At 39.1% G+C, this 21,266-nt stretch overlaps 1 protein-coding gene across 5 annotated transcripts in view; it reads right to left on the reverse strand.

Annotated features, from left to right (window-relative positions):
• The window catches only part of LOC127566076 (heterogeneous nuclear ribonucleoprotein R), a 55,143-nt gene that overhangs the window by 25,992 nt on the left and 7,885 nt on the right, over positions 1–21,266 (reverse strand). For 4 of the 5 annotated variants that reach the window (XM_052007588.1, XM_052007605.1, XM_052007598.1 and 1 more), the window contains exon 2: positions 12,063–12,149. In XM_052007588.1, coding sequence (XP_051863548.1) covers positions 12,063–12,149 — 87 coding nt within the window. Of the gene's footprint in view, positions 1–2,099; positions 4,367–12,062; positions 12,150–21,266 lie in introns of those variants that run through there. The other variant, XM_052007589.1, reaches the window with a different exon arrangement.

Genomic DNA, 21,266 nt, shown 5'->3' on the forward strand with positions numbered 1-21,266 from the left:
GTGTGTGTGAGTGTCTTGAAATGCAAAAACGTGTAAAAAAAACTTGACTGTCGGCGAAGTTTTGTCGCGTGTGGATCGCAAAATTGTGCATGTGTGTGAGTGTGGAACGTAACGCTATCGCAAGTAAAAAGTGAAAAGCATACATTTTCACACATACACACAATAGCGCTAAAGCACTTTATAAAAATAAAAGTGAAATGTGCTTAACTTGCCATAAGTTTAAAAGGACATTTCTTAAGTAAAGAAAACAAGCATAAACAGTCATTCGTCGACGTTCCACATGCCATCCACACACAGACATGCACACGCACACATGCCTGCAGAAGCCACATTATTTGCGCGTCTATGCAAAAAAAAAAAAAAAACAGAAAGCAAGAGGAAATAAAAACAACTGCAAAACATTCCTTCGAAGGGGTTAAATGAGCGCACTCACATAATAATAACTACAACAAAACAAACATAGCACAGAGGCAAACACAAAAGCAAAAGCAAACGCAAAGCAAAGTCTGTCTGTTAATTTTTCGTACCACTTTGAAAATGGATCCGAATTGCAACGTGAAATAAAATGCACGCACACCGTTGCAATTGAGCGAAGTACAAGCACGCACACACACGCTGCATTTATGTACAGATGTATGTGTGAGTATATGGAGAGATGGCCGAGCGCGAGTGCGAGACGAGTGAGTGGTCGAACGAACCCTGCGCCCACGCTTATCTGGTGGGCTCGCCGTCGCCTTCGTTGCCTTCATCATCGTTCTGCCTTCGCATTCGTTGTCGTTTGTTGTTGTTATTCTTACTGCTGTTGTTGTTGTTGGCGCTGCCGCCATGCGGCATTTTGGTCATGAACTTGTGGGTTTCGTTTGCTCGTCTAGTTATTGGGTTTCGCGCCCTCCACACTCACACTGTACTCTTCTCTCCTTCTACAACGGGTCAGTTTTTATTTGCATCCTTTTCCCCCAAAACAGTTTTCACAGCCACGTTCAATGCCATTTTAAAAGGGCGTTTTTTTTGTATGGGGAATTGCACGTGATTTCTTTGGTCATTTATACCAAAAAATATGCAATTTAATTATTTACTGCTGTCGCAAAGAGCGCAAAAGTTAAAAGTCTCTCAAGTTACACAAATAAACACAGAAAAGTTTAGATTGTTAATGAAATCCATGGGAACTCGTTGCCTAACAGTAAAAGTTCTGAATGTAACCTTAGAAGGAGGTACTCAAAAAATTTTGCAGAAATGTAAAATTTGTGAAATGAATCCAATAAAAATATCTTCGCTTTGATCTACCGATTTCATATGGGAAAGCAAATGAATTAAATATAGAAGTGCAGTCTATTTATAAACTAACGCTGATAAAGTAGGGGGAGGAGATCGCGTCAATCATGCAAAAATATTGCCACGTATAAGTATAATCAAGAGCGAAACTCTCTACGGGCAACTAACCGTATACTTAATAGATTGCAACTTTGAAAAATATTCAAAAGTATTTTTTTTTTGTATTTTTCGTCGACAATCTTCTTAAAATTGAATTTAAGAATTATATAGACAAGATTTGCGAATGATATCAAAATCAACTACAAAACTTGTAGACAAAAAAATATTTAAACAAAAAATTTAAAATTGTTTTGTAAATATGTTTACATAATTTTCAGGATCGATAAAGTCGGCAAATACACAATCATAAAATTTAAGCGAATGACAAAAAATATTTATGATTTGTAGAGCATTTAATAAGAATCTTTATTCTTATCAATATGACAATTAAAATTTAAATTTTAAATTTCTCTGTAGGGCAATTTTGAAATATTCTTTAACATAGCTGTAGATCCCTAATGATATGGAGAACAATTCTTTTTTTAAGGATTGAATTATAAAAACGCAAATTCTAAATATGCAAAAATTGATCATAGAACATGTTTTAAATGAAAGTAAAAAATATATTCGAACCCTCATGACAAAAAAATGTAAGATGAATATGGAATTCTATTTGTTGTTCAGTATTGTCATGGAAAAAGTATTTCAACAATTAGAACAGTTTTACGAAATGCAATCATTGACAGCGATAATTCTTATTTTTATGGTGGATTCTTTAGTCAACTTACTCATGCGAATTGGAGCAGTAGCTGAGTCGCTGCTGATGCTGAGGTGTGGTTGAGTATCCAAATGAGTATTGTATCCAATTGGCTGCAGCAGGTGTAGATAATTAATCCGAGTAACTGCCTTACGTTGGTTGGTAATATGTATGTGTATATATATAATGTATATAGGTATTATTATTATGATTATTATTTAGTATTTTGTTGTATTTTTTTCACTTCACTTATTTTCAACGTTTACACTTCGTTTACTTGTAGTATTCAAATGCTTACGAGATATCAAATGTAATGTTCTCTACGTGTTTTTCTCTTCAAGTTTTCTATTTCAAAATATTTTGTAGTACTTTTTTATTTTGCACGCAACGAACCGCAAAAAAGTCGTTTCTATATAGTATTTTATTTTAGAGGGGGTCGCGAGGTGCGGTGCTGAATTGCAGCGGCGGCGATGCTGAGTGACCGGCGTACAGTAGAGCGTGAGTGATGATGATGATGATCTCAGTCAGTGTTAAAGAGGAGACATGCACACAGACACTGACACACGCAAACACACTTCTCTGGCTCTCTCCCTCGCTCAAGTGTGTCTCTCCGTCTCTCTTTCACTTTTCGCCGAAGAATGCAGGCCAGCGTCAATTGCAATCAGCGTTGCATTCGCCAACGAACTGATCTCGTTGATTGTCGCTCAGTTGGCTTTCGTTGTTGCTGGGGGCTGCGCGACGCAGGAAGTGCACGAAGCGTCGTCCGAATGCCGGCCGAACAAGTTACGAAGCACACCTCGGCTGCTGCTACTGCAGTCGCTGATGCTGCTGCTGCTGCCTGTTGCACTCTTGCGCTCTCTCCCGCTCTCTTTTTTTGCTGCTTCCGCTAACTGCAGACTGCAGTGCGTTGCTCTCTCTAGCTTTTGGAGCTTTGAAACGCGCTGCGGCGATCGTCAATCGATTACACTGTGGTCCAGCTCGGTTTACAAGCTTTTTTTCCTTGACTATATCTACGTAAGTGTTTATGTTTGTATAGTAGGTAATTGCATCAATTATCTCAAGTTACGTAAATGCTGGTTTATGAAGAGCTTTCGATTAAAGCTTGTCTTTGTAGCTTTCGAGGTTTTGAGGCACACGTTGCAGTTTGCAATTGTAAAAGTGATTGCAATTGGTTTATTTTTCAATTTTGATTTGAATTTCCTTTCTTTTTTTATTCGAATTTTGCTGACTGCGTTTTACAGGGGCGAATTAAGAGAGGGGTACGGGACAAAAGCTGTTGTTAGATCCTACAGCTGACGAACGACGTAGAGACGGGGGCCAAATCCAATTTAATAATCCGATCAATCCGATCTTTAATATGTTGTATTGTATGTGTATTGAAGAGTTACAAAACGCAGTCGTTGTTGTTCAATGTATTTCTTGTATTATATAATCTTAATTATTTATTTTATTATCCGTTGCTCACTTTATGATCATTATTTGTTGCACCAAACACTTTAGAGAATTTAACTAAATAGTCTCGTCTCTCACTTTAGTTTTCTTTTGTTTCTTATTGTTGTTTGTGTTTTTCTGCTTTTCAGGTTGTATTTGTTTCACTTGTTAGCAATTTATACATTTTATATTTAATTTTAATGCATTTCCAAACATGGCGCTGCATTTTTATGCGCTTCTCGTGCCCATAGAAACGTATTATTCGTTATTATTATTATTTATATTTTCTGTTATTATTGTTATTATTTTCTATATAGATAATTTATCGTTAAATTAAAAGCGTATTTAGCTTAGTGTGTTCCTCGTTAACACTTTCCGTTTTAATAATGTATACGTATTGAATAGATTTATTATAATAGATTTACCCTTTTTTTATACAGAGTTGCAAATAAAGAAAAACTTAAACAAAAACTGGCAAATATATGTTGCACTTAAAAACACTATGAAAAATCTTTTAAAACACTAACAAAATGGAATTTCGGTATATTGGGTTATTTTCTTTTTGTTTCGTATGTGTATGTGTGTGTGATGGGGTTTTTCCTTGCTATTGTTGTTGTTGCAGTTGCAGTTGCCGTTGCAATTTGTTTATTATCCAATGAGGCGTATGCGCGGACTCCGTTTTCATTTACTTATTTTTCTCGAAATTAAATTTTATTGCATCCAAAGTGTGTTGTTGACGTTGAAATTTCAAATAGAGAATTTTACTAAATATTTTGTAAGGAGATTTTTGCTCGATGTGATATTTTTCAACCGTTTGTGTAAAAAGTTCCAGATTTGTTACTGCGAATTTTTCGCATGGTCTTTTTGCGCGTCCGCGATACTTGCGAGTGGAGTGACGATGCGATACAGATACAGATACCCGGTCGTTCAGTTCAGTCAGACGACCGTCGACGTCGTCGTTTGCTACAGCGACAAAAAAGCTTGCAGCAGCAGCGGCGACACACCAATACTCTGAAATTTACTCAGACTCACCAACACACATGTGCATGTCTATAAAGTGTAGCCGGCAAGGCTTCACACACAAGCGCAGCGTGCGTTTCCTTTTTGTTTTGTTTTGCCATTCGCAAGTAGGCAAAAGGCGGCGAGCGCTGCATTGGTATTGGTGGTGAACGTGTGTGCACTGCATATATGCAGTCGCTCGCTCACTCACACGCAGGCAAGTCTCGCTGCGCACACACACACATACGACAGAGTGTGCTTTTTGTAGTTTTTGCCACAGGCAGGGCAGCAGAGTTACTCAGATACTCAGCGCTCTATAGCAACAACCACCCAGACACGACGCCGCAGTCGCAGTCGTTTTGTAGTCAAACATTTTGTAGCTCACAAGTTGCGCTCTCACTCTCACTCTCGCTCTCTCACTGCTCGTTCGTTTGCTCTCTGCGACGCTCAGTCTCTCTTGGCATCTCTAGCCGCCGTTGTTGGCAATTTTTTTTTTTCGCCTTTTTTGCAATAGACTATTGGCATTTTTTATTTCTACATACCTACACACACACACAGTCGCAACACATGCATATGCACAGATAGAATACGTATTTCTGCTGTTGTTGTTGTTAAGTTGTGTTATGTTGTGTTGTGTTGACCCCTCCTCAGAGTTTGGCGTTGCGTTTTGTCGCTATGCTGCTGAGGAACATTTCAATTAACTGCAATTCTTGTGCTTCGCAATCTGTTTTTATGATCCACACACATTCATTCAGCACTGCTGCGCTGCGTTCGCTTCCAAGTTTAATTAACTTCAAAGTCTGCTTGGCTTGACAAACGTATCTAGGCATCTAGAGAGTTGATGCGTCGATAAGATCTGTCATACGTCACATGTCTCTAGCTGCCTCGCTCTCACTCCCATTCCCTCTGTGTGCAGCGCACTGCAGGTGGAAGCTTAAAAGCTTAACTATATTTAGGTGCGTGCATGCGTGTGTGCAATCAATGAGATCATCCAATTAGCTTGCCCATTATAGATCCTTCCAAATGACTAATCGCATTACGAACGAAAGCGAACGGAAGAAAGAGCAGAGCATGTCAATGTCTTGGCTACATTTAACTGATAAGCTTTTTATCAGTCACTCGATAAGCAATGCGATCTTATCATAGACAGATCAGCAAAGCTTTCGCTGATTGCAGAAATGTCTAAGCTAAAGAAAAACGGGAAAAGTGAAAATGCAAACGAATGAAGCTAAGAATAAGGTCAGCAAAGAAAACTGCAAGCATAAAGCGAAAATAAGGACATGAGCGAGGATAAGACGCTGTGCTCGCTGACCAGCAGCATCATCATCAAAAATCGTTGGCATCATCAAAGTCCAGCAACAACTGCAACAAATAAAAAAAAGTACGCAAAGAAAAAAAAATTTTATAAGAAAAATCGGCATTGAATCCTGTTTTTATTCCCACAGTTTTGTGCGCGAGGCTTACAACAACTGACCGGGGGACAACGTCGACGAAGCCCGAGATCGAGGCTGGTCAGCGACAGCAGCAGCGACGACGACGACTGCGACGCATGGTCATCATATGATGGTCTCAAAATAATAAGATGACATCCAACACTTCTTCTTTTGCAGGCAGAAAGCGCGATCAGGCCCTAACCTTACCCCATTTCGATGTGCCTCGCTCGCTCTCACTCTCCCTCTCTCTCTCTTTCTCTCTCTTTCCCTCTACAATGTGCAACCCTGCGCGTCGTCTTCGACGTCGTCAGCCGCAGTCCGTTCCAAATATTTTTATATAAAAAAAAAATCGGCATAATAAAAAGTTTTTCAGCATGCTTTTAATTTCATTCCCCAGATACCAGAAGCAGCAGCAGGGGAGGGGAAGAGGGTAGGGGGTAGGGGTAGCAGGGACGCGAGGACGCAGACAGCGGCGCACTTGGCCACACAAAAGGATTGCGAGGCACGAAAAAGGACCCAGACCCAGGGACTTGTCTCCATTCAAATGTGTACTAGGTAGTTAGGTTGAGAGAGAGAGGTACTCGAATGTACCTGAACCTCTTGGCTCCGAGACAACCACAAAAGGATGGACATTGTCCAGTGACCAAAAACCTATTGAGCACACACTCTGATCATAGTTTCTCTCCTCTTCTTCTCTCCTTCTTGGTGTTGTTGTTGTTGCTGTTGTTGTGGTGGTGGTTGTTGTCTTTGGCAGCTCTTTAACGCTGTCATAAGCTCAAGCTTGAGCTTTCAAAAGTCTCGTGAAAGTTTCGGGATCGCCGAATGAAAAGAATGGAGCAGGTCCTTTGAGGAGCCACGAGATTTTATTAAGAGAAGAAAGCTCCAAGAAAATTCCCGAATATAATTATTACAATTAAAATATAAAATTTAATACGTATTATTATTATTCTCCTGATAAGTAAATTTTGAATAAAATATTTATATAGTCAGTAAATATAAAAATATGAACAAAATACTACTCCAAGAAAAACTTGAGTATTATAACTTCGTGCCGGCAGGAAATGTATGTAACAGGTAGAAGGAGGCATCTCCGACCCTATAAAGTATATTCTTGATCAGCATCAACAGCCGAGACGATCTAGCCATGTCCGTCTGTCAACTAAACTTATTGTAAAGTTAAGGAGATTAAACAAATCAATTTACAAAAAAAAATAAACTACAGAAGAATAACAGAAACTGTAAATAACAAGCTCTATCCGAACTTCTACAAAATTAGGAATCGTCAAATGTTCCAGTAAAACAATGAACAATACCAAAAAATATAAACTATATTATGGATTTTTCAAATCATTGCATTTCATGACCACACTTTTAACATCACTTATGAAGTTGTATTTAAGAAATCAGATAATCGTATTAGTTAAAATGAGCCAGAATTTCAAACCAACTATAAGTCACTGAACGAAGGATTTGAACCCAAAAACCTTTACCTATATATATTTTTTTAAAATCATTTTGAATGTCAGTTAGTAGAACTGGAGAACTTTAGGTTCATTCAGGTTCGTCGCTGCTGTTGCAAATGTTGTTTACCCAAAATCTTAAGAGCACAGGAAGTGGATGGGCTAGCAACGAGCAACGAGAAACGATCCACGAGCGAGCGAGCGATGATCGCGATGCGCGAAGAAAGAAACTCAATGCGACATTTGCATTTTTAATGCAGACCAACAAATAAAATTGCGTTTTTTATGAGTTGATTTTGATTTGCGTTCGCTCGTTTTTTTTTGTGTTGGAAGTACAAACACACATTTTGCGACTGGTTCTAATTTTTTATTTGTGTGTTTTAATATACACTTTTTTTTGTGTGTGTAGCTCTTTGGCCATTGTGTGTGCGCCACGGTGTCACCTTCGAGCTGCAGGCAGGAGCCAGGAGGCAGGAGGCAGAAATGATGCTGCTGCTGACCAGACAAGACAAAAAAGCGCTAAGCAGAAAAGCACACAGCTAGCTGCGATATCCTTTTGTGATATATGAGTAAGTTGTACCTGAAGGATGCGCCGCCGTCACTGAGCCGTTGTGCACACACACGCACACAGTGGATGGAGGGAGGTAAGGAGGAGAGTGGTTGCCACTTTCGAGGCAAGCTGCAGTGTATGTGTGTGTCTTGGAGTTTATCATTTGATATCGAGCGCGTAGAGTGTGATTATTGTCAGAAGAATGGCACAGCAGCAGCATCAGCGGATGTGGATGAGAGGCACAAGCAGCAGCAGCAACCAACGGTGCAACACACACACCCAGATGATAGGAGCCACCCCTCAGCGAGAGCTTTCGTGGCAAGGAGGCGACCCTGCACCCCTCGCATATGGGGTGGTGCTGGTCTTCATTGTTTTTATGCCCATCGCTGGTGGGAAAATTTATCTAAATTGTCGATGGCGTTTTTTTTTTTATTCTTTCTATATTTTATTTCGTTTTTTTTTGCTAAAAAAAGGATTTTGTATTCTTCTCAGATTTTTTTTTTGTTGTGTGTTGTTTTTGTCATATTGTGGAATGTTTTGTCGTCACTTTTTTTGAAAATGATGCGCACGGCAAATGGCCCAAAGACCATAAATTAAGCCTCGGGAAGGACAAAAAAAAATACGGAACGGAATGGAGAAAAAAAAAACTGACAGCATAGCAAGCCAAAGGATCAGCGTCGAATATGTAGAACAGAGTAGAAAAGGAAATTGGATGAAGGTGTTAAAATACAAAGAAGCCGTTGTTCTCTGCAGCCAATTCTCTCTTGGAAGTCGATGGCGATGTCGATGTCGATGGCCAAAGTCATTTGATTGCCAGTCTCGCAATATTCTAAACGCGGAAAGTAAACATTTTTACCCAATTAGCTGTCAAACTTGGCCACTTGACAGCAACAAAAGTGTGGAGTGTGGGAGGAGAGAAACGAAGGAGTTAGAGGAGATGACTCCTTTTTTCGTGCCAAGCACCGAAAAAAAATAGAAAAGCGAATAGAGAGAAGTGGAGAGCGGAACGGAACGGAAAACTGCGACGTCAACTGCAGCTGAAGTTTTCCACTTTCTGTAGTTTTTGCCGCTTTTTGCTTTTCACACGCCACTGACGCTTAAGGGTTGGCAATTATTTTTAACGAACTTTTCTAGGCATCGCGAGTGTGTGTGTGTGTGTGTGTGTTTGAATGTCCTGGGTCAATGTGCTGCAACAAGGAAGCTGCTGTTGAAACTGCCGCTTCGGTTGTTGCTATTGCAAATATTACGCATACGCACCCATACACACACACAAACCCACACATAGAATTGAGAAATCTTTTGTGATCGCGTTTAAGATGCATTTGAAGCACAGCTGCGATCGCAAATAAATGCGACACGTTGCAGCTGCAGCGCAATGCAACGCAGACGTGCAACAATCAACGCATTAAATCAATTTTAACTTGGCCTACTTTTCGCAGTGCAAAACTCGAACCCTTAACGACAAACAGCAACAACAACGACGACGATGGCAAGCAGCAGCAGCCGAGACTTTGTTGCCATTAGCTGCACAAATGCAGCTTGCCACATGGCGCAGCATGACGGAGACACACTCAGGGGAAAGGGGGAAAATATGTGCAAAGGAAGCTCATTGAAACGCAATCTCTGCACATGGCGACGACAGCGCGATTCACATTTTTAGTTGAGCCACTTTTTTAGTTTGTTTTTTCTTTCGTTCGCTTTTTTTTGCGCGTTGTGTTAACCGTACTCGTAGTAGTTAAAATGCATTGCGCGTTATTCAATGGGAATTGTTTCACCTACATTCGAAAAGGTGCCACACCAAAACTGTGGCAGGTTGCAAGTTGCAAGTTGCAGCTGCAGCCGTTGCAAGCTGCTGCTGAGGGGGAACACAGTCTTTTTTTTCTCTTAGCTAGCTTTTGCTTTCGTTAACGGCTGACCGAGGTTTATTCCCAGCGGGGCCAAAATTTAATCTCGCCATCTAAGTACAGTGAAATCTCCTAAAACTAAAAACCAAGCTATTTATATATTCTGAATTTGTATATAGACATGGTTACCTTTGGAATTATTCTTATATTTTGCGAAAAATATAATATACCATAAAATACTGAAATATACCAAAAGTTATATTTAGTATATCGATATACTACTACCTTAAAGATATACTATAATCATATATAAAATATTTCTAGTAGTATTTTCTTAGGTTTCAGTTAATATTATTTCAAAAAATTTCCTCTGTTCGTCGTATTTATTTCTTAGCATTGAAATTCTCGAGGGTTTACTGTAACTTTACATCCTTTCAACCCTCTATTCAACCATATGCTAAAGAAAACTAAAACTCTTATTTTTCGCAACTAGGTTTCTTTCTCGAAAAAAAGAAACAACAACAAATATTATGCATAGAAACTCGGGTATGAATGCGAGGGGAGATTAAAGCTTTTGCATTTGTTGAGGCAAGGTTCATTAATATGAGTTCTTGCATGCATTTGCATACACACACATGGCTCTTAAGTGTGTATGCTATTTACATTATCACACTTGGTAACAACGTGAGGCGTAAAGCGTTTTGAAGGGCCACACCAGAGGATGAGATCGACAGCGGCATTGGCAGCCAAGCGTTGCCGGTTGAGAGAAGGCGGTAACACTCCTCCCCGCTCCCCTCTTATGCCCCCCAATTATAACTGAGCCCAGGCAGTGCAGCATATTACATAGCTATTTACTTAACCCATTAATTCTGCAGTGGCAACAGTCGAAAAAAAGGTGCTGACAACGCGCGTTGCCAGCATGTGGAGAAACGTGCAACGTGGAACGTGGTGCAATGTGCCAAAAGGCGTGAAGAGCATGTTTTACATATGTATGTTTATGTATACACATGTGTGTGTGTATGCACTTGTATTTGCATTATGTAAACGCACTCAGTGCGAAAAGTGGGCATGTGGTCTATATATGTTGAACCAACCGACAACTGGACCTACATCAACATCTTCTGAGCAACAGCATGAAAAACATGTACACAAAAAGTGACAGACGAGTGTGATAAACTTTAAAGCATTATTAAGATATATTTAAGATACAAGTTTAATAAAAAACAAGTAAGAAGTGTGATCGACTGTGCAAAAGCGTTAAAATTTTCTAAATGAATATAAAATAAATATACCAAATGATATATATGGCATATTGATAGTAGTATATTAAAAGTATACCATAAAATAAGTACAAAATATACAAGATTTTCTAACCGACAAATGCTGCTTTGAAGTGAAGCCTACAATCCAGCGCTAAAATATTCTGGATTTAGCATAGAATATACCAAATAATATATATGGTATATTTATAGTAGTATATTTTAAAAGTATACTATAAAATAAGTACAAAATATACCAAATTTGCTACCTGACAAATGCTGCTTTGAAGTGAAGCCTACAAAATACAGCTCTAAAATATTTTGGATTTAGCATAGAGGTCAATGAGAGATAATGAGAAAATAAGTATTATAAATCTAGCAAAATTACAAATAATACTTTTTTTGATACTATACTAACATACACTCTAAATAACTCTAAATATTCTTTAGTTACAGACATAGTTTGAAGTCTATCATACTCTTCCCCATCTTGAATAAATCGCGCTTAAAAAGAAGTGCAAGGAACTTTATGAACAACTGCCAGATGCGCCTGGAGTTGACGTCTGCAGGCAACGACGAAAACACAGAGCAAAGACTAGAGAGACTAGAGAACTCGACTTCAGTTTTGGGCTGTAACTAAAAAGCAACCTGGCCACGACAGATGATGCGGCAAGCAAAAGTCCTTGAAGTGCCGGCAGCAGACATCACCTAACCTCAAAAACTGTGCAGACGGATGTACGAGGCGAGCTGACTAATAAAAACATTTCCGCAACCAATGCATATATGTAGTATCCTCTCACTTTCCTCCCTTCTTTCCTTGTTAGTCTTTGTGACTTTCTGAAGCTTTTTTCAGGTCAGAAAGAGAGAGAGCGAGAGCGAGTGAGCAGAGCATCGTTTTAAGTGTGTGGAAAAACTGAAAATTGCATTCAACCGAAAGAGGAGACTGAAAAGTGAAGTGCTGTTGCAAGAGGCAAATACACTTCCTCACATAATTAATTAATTGAATTGGCCCACTTACCACCATGCTGCCCCATGGAGTTGGGACGTGAGGGATATATCTCTGAGTTGTAGGCCCGATATGTTCCACGTGACAGATTGTGCGCAACTGCAAGTAAAAATAAAGAATGACAAATAATATTAGTATAGGATTGAATAGAATAAAAATACAGAGAAAGAAATCTTATAAATGCATTCAGAGTCTACGTTTTGCGTCGGATATTTTTCAAAAATAATTCAATCCAAGAGCGAATAAACTTCTTGGGTGTTCCGATTATATAGCAAGTGTTTATAATAGCAGTTTGTTGCATTTCAGTTTCGGTTTAAAAAGCATTTAAGTATAGGGTCTAATAAGGTCAAAGCGATGCTTACACTTTATAACCGTCTCACAAGTAAAATTGCTAGCTAAAAAACTTTTGTTGTTGGTCACTACTTCATAATACTTTTATTATACACCGATCTTAGTAGGATAGTTTCGAAAATGGAGACTACGATAGGTGTTTAAGTTACTCCACAATGGCAGTTATTTTTAATACCGTCTCATTTCGTATCATATTTTTTTTTGTTTCACTCGCTTTTAATTTAAGGACGGCAATTTTAGTCACGGCCCATTTAATGAATTAAGAGTGCTTTAAAAAGTAATTAAATACTTGAAAGGGTCTAAGAAGGTCAAAGCTAATAATCGTCTTTTTCAAATTGCTTCATTATTTTTACAATTTGCAGGGTATACAACAATTTTAAAGAGCAGCTCTCGGCTATGCTCCGATCAGCAGTTGCAAACTGCATTTCGCATTGAAGGCATAGCTCTGCTTAGACTGCATTTATGCAACACACACACACACACACACACACACACACACACAAACACAGTCTCACATACAGCAAAAGTCTCACCCAAGCATACCATTGCAATGCAGGGGGTAGAAGGCCTATGAAAAAAGTGCTTGATGCAACTTCGTTCACGAGGACGAAGTTAATGGCATACATGACAGCGCGTGTGAATGTGCATATGTATATGTATGTGTATGAGTGTGACTGGGTGTATGTGTGTGTGTGGGGGTACAGTATGTACCAAGCGGTGCATTGCTGCTCCTGGCACACAGCGCGACTCCTTTTAGCTTTTACTTAACGTTTCGCATTGTATTTTTTATTATGCTTATACATTTCTATGCATGAGTGTGTCGTCTACATGTGTATTTGAGTGAGTGCGAGTGTGAGAGTATGTGTGACCGGAAACTGCCATTTAAAGTGCATTTTAAGAGGACGATTGCGTCGCGGCGACGACGCCGTAGCGTGTGCTCCTCTCCTGGTCGACGTCGTCGTCCTCTTCTCCGTCTTCGTTGTCGTTGCTCGACTTGCTTTGCTTCACTTCACTTGTGTGTTAAGTGAAAAGCACCAGAACAAGAACAAGAACAAGAACTTGTGTCCTGCTTCTTTGAATACCCGGTAACCATGGTATCAAAAGGGGTTTATAACTATGTTTAAATTGTGAAATAACAAGTAAAAGTAAACGACACAAATCCCTTATAAAAGGTTAGATAATACTGCCATATCTTTCACTCTTAACTAACTCTTAGCTAACGTTATTAACTTTCGGGTCAATATTTTTAAACCCTTTCACTTTGAAAAATGATGTATGTTGTTCATTAAAGTTTTTAACAAAATGTGTAACGAGTATCTTTTAGTCGAGCATACTCTGCCTTAGCTTTTTTATTTGTTTGTTATTGCTCTTGCTGTTTTGTTGTTGTTGTTTTTTTATTATACACCAAGCGGTATTTGTTATTTTATGCACGCCAGCTCCTGCTACTGTGCTTTGTGCCGCATCCTCATACACACACACACACACACACACACACTCTTTCTCCAACTGGCTGTAATTCAACTCCTTTTTTAATTACATTCAATACCCGTCGCCTCAGACGTCTCCTCCACCCGGCTCTGTCTGCGGCCAAAAGGTGTTGGCAGGCCCTTTTGGCTTAGCTCGCCATCTTTAACCTTCCTTTTGCTAATAATATCGATTTCCAAACCTTCTCAGCAAAGTAGCCTTAACAAGGTGTTAAAGCAATTTGTTAACCTGGCAGCATAGTACAAGAAGAGCCAACAAAATGGGCAGCAGCCGAAGCAGCCAAACCAGAAGCAGCGCCAGAAGTGCAGTCAATTGCCAATAATCTCAATAAAGGGATCATATTTGCATGCAACGCAGCAACATCGCCAACTGCAGCACAATCGCTTGCACTCGAACGTTATAATGCATTTTGGCAGCCGTGAAACTGTAGAGCTTAGCAAAGGATTGCTAAAGGATGAGCACAAGAATGATGTACAGTCAGCACATCGCATGCAGTTGGCCGAGGTAAACAAATGAGAAGGCTTAATGGCTAAAACTGTTGGGTTTGCACTTTCGTTTTATAAATATTTCCGGCTTAAACTTATTCAAATAATTTAATAAGTAAAAGACACTTCAACTTAAGAAAAGGGATTAAAGAAATTGTAAAATTCTATTGGGAAAACTTTGAAAATTTGCAATGTTTTTTGAAAGAAATTACTTTGCAATTTTATTGCAAAAAATAATTTATTATAAGAAGCTTTAAAGCTCGAGTATGGAAAGTAGAAGATTAAGTTTTTAAGCATTTTATAAAATAAATTAATACACAATTTCAATGAAAAGAAGAATTAATTATAAGGAACTCTAAAGCTATAGCTATTTACTATCACAATAAGCATATTAGGATTAAGCTTCGACACATTTTATGAAATCACTATGCAATTTCAATCATAAGAACAGTTCATTATAAGCAGCTTCAAAGCTCGATTAAGTACTTAATTAATTAAATGAGCTTAAAATCTAGAAGTGAAGACAGATGAACACCATTTAACATAGTTCTAATAAACGAAATAATGCATTATGAACAGCTTTAAAGCTCGAACATGAAAATTAGCGTAATAAGTATCCTAAAATTAAGCTCGAAGCTTGAATACTTAACTTATGACTATGTTGTAATTTCAATCAAAAGAATATGTAGTTTATTATATGGAGTTTTAAAGCTCGATCATAAAAAACTAACGCAATGTCCATTTTAAGCTCTGAGTTAAAATTAATTAAATGAGCTTAAGTTCTAGAACAGAAGACAGATGAAAAATATGTAGTTCTAAGAGAAGAGCTTTAAAGCTTGAACTTTAAACATTTAAACCTTCGAAAGACTTCGTGCATATTTTCTTGCTTTAACGAGCGACTTTTCAGCTTAGCATACCACAGTTGTATTTTCATTAGTAGTGCATTTATGCTTTGAAATGTAATAGCAGCTGCATTGTTTATGCTACCTCCCCCACCCAGCACCCCTTCCCCCCTCGCCCCTGCTGCTGCCCTGGTCGATGGTCCAGGGAGTTTTCCTTACCCTTGGGGGCAGTGGCATAAACTTTAAATATGTTTACACATGAGTTGGTTTTGGAAAAAATCGCTTTGTGCTATTTACTTTTTGCCATTTGCTCGCTCAGCCAACCCATACAACATTTCCAGAGGAATAGGTCAGTACGGTCCGGGTGAGGGTGTCTATAACTGAGTATGTGTGTGTGTGTGTGTTGTGTTGTACTTATGTTAAAACAACAGGGCACAAAAAACAACAAAAAATGAAGTGTGCAAGAAAAGTCCGTGCGGTGCTTTGAAGTGGCCTGAGGTACATTATGTGCATATAATGAGCACATAATGAGTACATAACATACTTGTGTAATAAGTGCAATGGCTTCCCCCCTCTCCGCTTCCTTGCTGATGCAGTTTGCCACACACGGGGTTCAATGACAGCGTCGAAGGTCGAAGCTAGAGAGGTAGTAGAAACGAGAGGGATGCTCTGAGCGCATTATTATCCTTTTGGCATGCAGGATATCGCTGATATATGACTTCGATTTGACTGGAAGGAGCTGCTACTACTGCTGCAACTATACTAAGCACTCGAAATGATGAATATCTCGAGTGTTTTTTCCCCCTGTTGCACATCGCAACGAACCAACGACGACGAGGAGCAAATGGTTTTCCCCCTTCGACAGCTGTGCAGTATCTCATAGATAAAAGTTAAAGCAAACTAGCAACTGCAACGGCGATGACAATGCTGTTGCTGTTGTTGTTGCTATGATGACCAGAAAAAAGCTAAGCAAGCAAGCAACTCTACCTCTTCTCTTCTCTCTCACTCTCACTCTCTCATCTTTTCTGCTTTTCTTAACGCGACTCTTGGTTCCTTTTCTTCTTGGTTTTGCGACGCAACTTCCGCTGCAAGTTTGCTGGATTTTTGCATCATGCCTGCGCCTTGCCTCGCCTCGCCGCGCCGCGTTGACCAGAAGGAAATCTTTTGTAATCGTGCGATAACCCCAGCGAAGGACCGACAGAACTTGAAACTCAACCCCTAAAAAATCATCGCTTATACATATAAATACGGAAAAAACAATGCCAAATGCAATGCAATTGCATGTCCAGCTTAGCAGGATGCCGATGGCAGCAGCAGCAACGTTCTGTGGCAGCCGGGCACAGGTCCTTTGCAGCAATTAGAACGCGGCTGCTGTTGCTTCTGCTCGCCAGTTGTTGTTGTTGTTGTTTATTTACATATCAAAATGGCATTATATTCATATTGCCGCGAATATAATAGCGAGAGGCAAAAACCAGGAGCCAGCAAGGAGCAAAATAAATGCAACCGATTGCCGCATTGCATTTGCCTTTTGTGTTGCGCGATGCGAGGAGGAATCCTTTTTCGATATCTTTTGTGTGTTGTTTACTGCTGCTGTTGCTGCTGCAACGAATCGAAAGGATTTCTTCTTGTTTTTTCTTTTTTTTTTTGCATGAAGCAATCGCCATTTCCATTGTGCCACAATTGTGTGGCAGACACGACAGACCGACAGACAGACAGGAAGCGGGATAGGCCAGCTATGAAATTAATACGCATAAATTACACGCCAGATAAGCGGCAATTGAACAAAAACAAAAAAAAAGGACATTGCCAAGTGACCATGGGAACGGAATGCAACGCAACTCAAATGCAGTCCAAGGATGCGCTTCTTACTTGAATGTAAAAATTATCTGCATAATAGCAAAATATGATCTCAATTTCCTGCAAAGCAATCATGAAAGCTTTCAATTGTCTCTCCAATTGCAGCAAAGGGTTTAACAATAACTTTGTCCAATGCAATTATCTTTACAAAGGAAAATGCATTTCACATAAATTATAGTGATACAATGAAATAAATTAAAAATAAAAGAATTTGAGAATTTGGTATCAATATAGTATTACATTTGGTATATTTTATTTGTATCTTACATAGGGTAGAAGAGTATTATAACATTGTGCCGGCAGGAAATGTATGTAACAGGTAGAAGGAGGCATCTCCGACCCTATAAAGTATATATATTCTTGATTAGCATCAACAGCCGAGACGATCTAGCCATGTCCGTCTGTCTGTCTGTCCGTCTGTCCGCATGAAACACTGGATCTCAGAGACTCCTACTTACTAGAGGTCTTAGTTGCTTTGGCCGACAATCTGTTGAATGTGGCACTGTATCGATATATCGGTATATTTGTTACCGTTTGGTATATTTTTAGTATTTGTGTACTATTTTTGGTATATTTCGAAAATATTACCGGAATATTTTGCTTTTATTCAAAATGGGTAGCGGGTATCTCACAGTCGAGCACACTCGTAGTAGCTTTCTTACTTGTTTTTATTTGTATTCTACATTTTTATTACTATATGTCTTCTACAACAAGTTTCAAATTTGTTTTAGTTGAAATTTTAAATGATTTCGGCTTTAAAAAATATATTTGTGACAAATTTTTACTAATTTATTCATTGCTATTTTGGTAGAACATTTAAATTGAAAAATATGTAAGAAATGTTTTTTAATGCTCTTAAATTGTATACAACAGATTTCTATAACAGATATCCCAGATTTGAGGCAACGCCTCTTTGAGCACAAGCAAATCTTTGTTGGCCCACACTCCAAAGTGAATCGAGTACTGTTGGCACTTGGGATGCTTAAAAGAAATTTGAAAGCGCTGACACAATGTGCAAAAAAAAAGGACATAGAAGCAGGGGCAGCGCCCTGGCCCGATTCCTATGCAAGAACCGGCCCGCAATTTGTTGGAATTGCTACAAAACGGGGCGAGTTGAAAACGAGGAGCAGGACGACAAGGAGCATGACTGGGCTGTGTGTGTTGTGTTTGTTGCTTGTGTCGAGTCATTTCTTATAGCTGCAACTTTTTGTGCTATTGTCGTAGGTCCTCGATAGGGAGCAAAAGTCTCGAGACTCAGTCAGGCACAACGGTACGTTATATATGTATGTATGTATGTTGTTGCAATGGCAAACTGTGGCCAGGTTGTTTGGTCAGCAACCTGCAAACCGGCAAACCGGCAACAACGACGACAAACGACAACGACAAACGGAGGCCGAGACAAATGGCATATGCGACAAGGACAACAATTGAATTACAAAAATTATTTTACTGCTGTTGCTGCCGCTGCTGAGGCAAATAAAAGTTAGCAATGACTTGAAGCTAGGCAGCAGCAGCAGCAGAACACGCCAAAAGCAAAAGGACGAGCCAAAGGCAGGACACATGTCAGAATACAAACACACACACATAACACTCGCACAACTCTCAAGTGGCCCTTTGCCAGCCAAAGGACATGTTCTCGAAAACGGAAATTAGGTGACAGGCTCAGACGAGACGGCGAGTGAGACGCGTGCAGGTTTTGCAGCTCTTTCTAAAAGCTTCGAAGACGCATAGTGGGCTGAGAGCTATTGACATCCTGGATTATGAAAATGTCGTTACTACTAGCAGCTACCAACAATTCAAATAAATGAATATTCAAATAAATGTATAAGATGGATCAAGCGAATATGTTGTTGATCATCACTTAATCTTTTTTAAATTAATATAATTTTAATTTTAACATTTTGTTAATTTTTTTCTACTAGCAACAAACAACAATTGATAGAAATTTCAGCGAGAAAAGTAATATTCAAATAAATACAAAAAAAAAATTTAATTTCAGAATTTTACGATGTTTAAAAAGTATTTCTAAAGATGGATAAAACGAATGTTGTTGACCATATCAATCATTTTTTTTTTGGCAAATATTATTACTAGAATCGTCTAATCCATTTTTTTATCGAAATTTAAAAATTATTGGTTAGGAGTATGAATAAATATATTTTTTTAATGCCAAACTTTAAATGTTTTATATATTATATATTTTTAATATTAAAAAGCTTCTTCGATAAAAATTTTTGTTTTCACATTCAAGTCAACTCATTCGTGCAGTCAAAGTTGTGACCACTGTACAAACGACAAACATCTTGGGTCAACTTTAATTGCTGAATTGTTGTTCTTGCTGCGCTGCTCAAATTACTTTGATGTCGTCCTGTGTCTCGGGGCATAATCATAATGCTGATATATGCCGACAGGTTTCTCTTGCTCTTGCTCTTCATTGCTTTCCCAAAAATGAAGATTGATTTTGGCAGAAAAAGAAGTTGTATCTCTACATCTAACGGCAGCAATAGAGCATGTCCTCTAATTAGAGAGCGAGGAGGCTGAAGGGGGAGTAATGCAATTAACGCTGTTCGCTGGCCGCGATAACAATTTGCGAAAAGCAAAGCAAAGCAAAGCAGCTTCAGCAGCGTCTGCATGCTGCAGTTGTAGTTGTAGCAGCAATAGTACTTGTATTAGTGTATTATTGTGCATGTGTGTGTGTGTGCGAGTGGGCCTCTCTGAATATCTCTCAGACTGTCTGGCAGAGCGAGCGCGCGAGAGTCGCGTGTGCAATGCTGCAAAATTTCGTTCAAATTCGCATTCTTTTTTCTGTTTTTTTTTTTTGTTTTGCACTCTTTGCTTTTTGTTGGTTTGGGTTATCGTCTGGCAACGGCAATCATAACAGCCCGAGGAGCCGAAACCAAAAACCGAATCGGCGAGGCCGAAGCCGAATAACACACACTCACATACAACAATGTTAGACGACTGCTGCGATGCCAGGGGGGCAATGCAGTGGGGCCTGCATACGAAGAAGAAGACGATGACGACGATGGCGAATGTCAGGAGGAGGAGGAGGAGTAGAAGTGCAGAGTAGAGACAGGCAGGCAAACACAGCGCGCAGGCAGCGGAGGCAGCGACGGCGACGTTGTGGATTTTGATTCTGGGTCATTCACCCTTGACAAAAAAAATTTTGCGCTGTGTTAGGCCGCTTTTGTGTATGTTTTTCTGCCGTTGCTGTTGCCGCTGTTGTTGTTGTTGTTTATTTGGCTGGCTGGGATGGAAGTGCTTTGCATTGTTGTTGCTCTGCTGTACAGAGATATTTTGCTGCCGCTTCAACTGCTGATGCTGACGCCCAGCACGTACAGCAGGCATCCCAAATTTGGGGCTGCTCTTTGGCTAAATTTTTGGCATTTGTTTTGTTGTTGTCTTTTTTTTGTGCCCAAAATGCAATCCAAAGAGATCGCAGACATGTCGACAGCGCGTTTTGCATATGTCCAAAATCCTTTCTTTTTTTTTTTGTTTTTTTTTTTTTTTGTTTTTGGCATTTGATTTTGTTTAAATTATTCTTTGCTCTCTTTCTGTTGTTTGCCTATCTCTCTGTTTATTAGCATGCAAAAAGCACACTCTTTTTGTTTGCCATTTTTTTTTATGGCTTTTGAGGTTTTTTGAACTTGAGTGCGCAATTTATTTGATTTAATTATAAATTTCTTTTATTTTTGGCTTGCCATTTTTTTTTTGTGCAGGGCGCTTGATAAAAATTATCAGAAGTGCTTTTGTATATTGTGTTTGTATAAAAAATTATTTTTTTTCTTATTTTTATTGGCATGCTATAAAAATCTCTGGATATGCTTTTTGCACATCATGTGTGTTTATGGGAAGTCTGCCAACTTCATTTTTCGGCTCATTCAGTGTGGCAAAGTAGAAAACTATTTAATGCTTTGGCACTTTTTCAAATGAAACTTTAATCTCGTTGAGCTTAACTGCTAAATGGTTGTTTTTCCCCATCCCCTGCTGCTCCCATCTTCCTTTTTTCATACTGTGTGCAAAATCCCCAAAAATAAACTGCTGGCAAAATGCAATCGCCGTTGGCATTTAGGACACGACAAAGGGGAACAAGCTGAAACAGAAACAAAAGTAACAGCAGAAACAACAACAGCAGCAGCGACAAAGGCAGCAACAACATTCAATTACAGGAGCGAACGCAAAACTAAACAATCAAA

The sequence above is a fragment of the Drosophila albomicans genome, chromosome 2R (genome assembly GCF_009650485.2).
Source record: "Drosophila albomicans strain 15112-1751.03 chromosome 2R, ASM965048v2, whole genome shotgun sequence".
In the NCBI taxonomy this organism is placed as follows: Eukaryota; Metazoa; Arthropoda; class Insecta; order Diptera; family Drosophilidae; genus Drosophila; species Drosophila albomicans.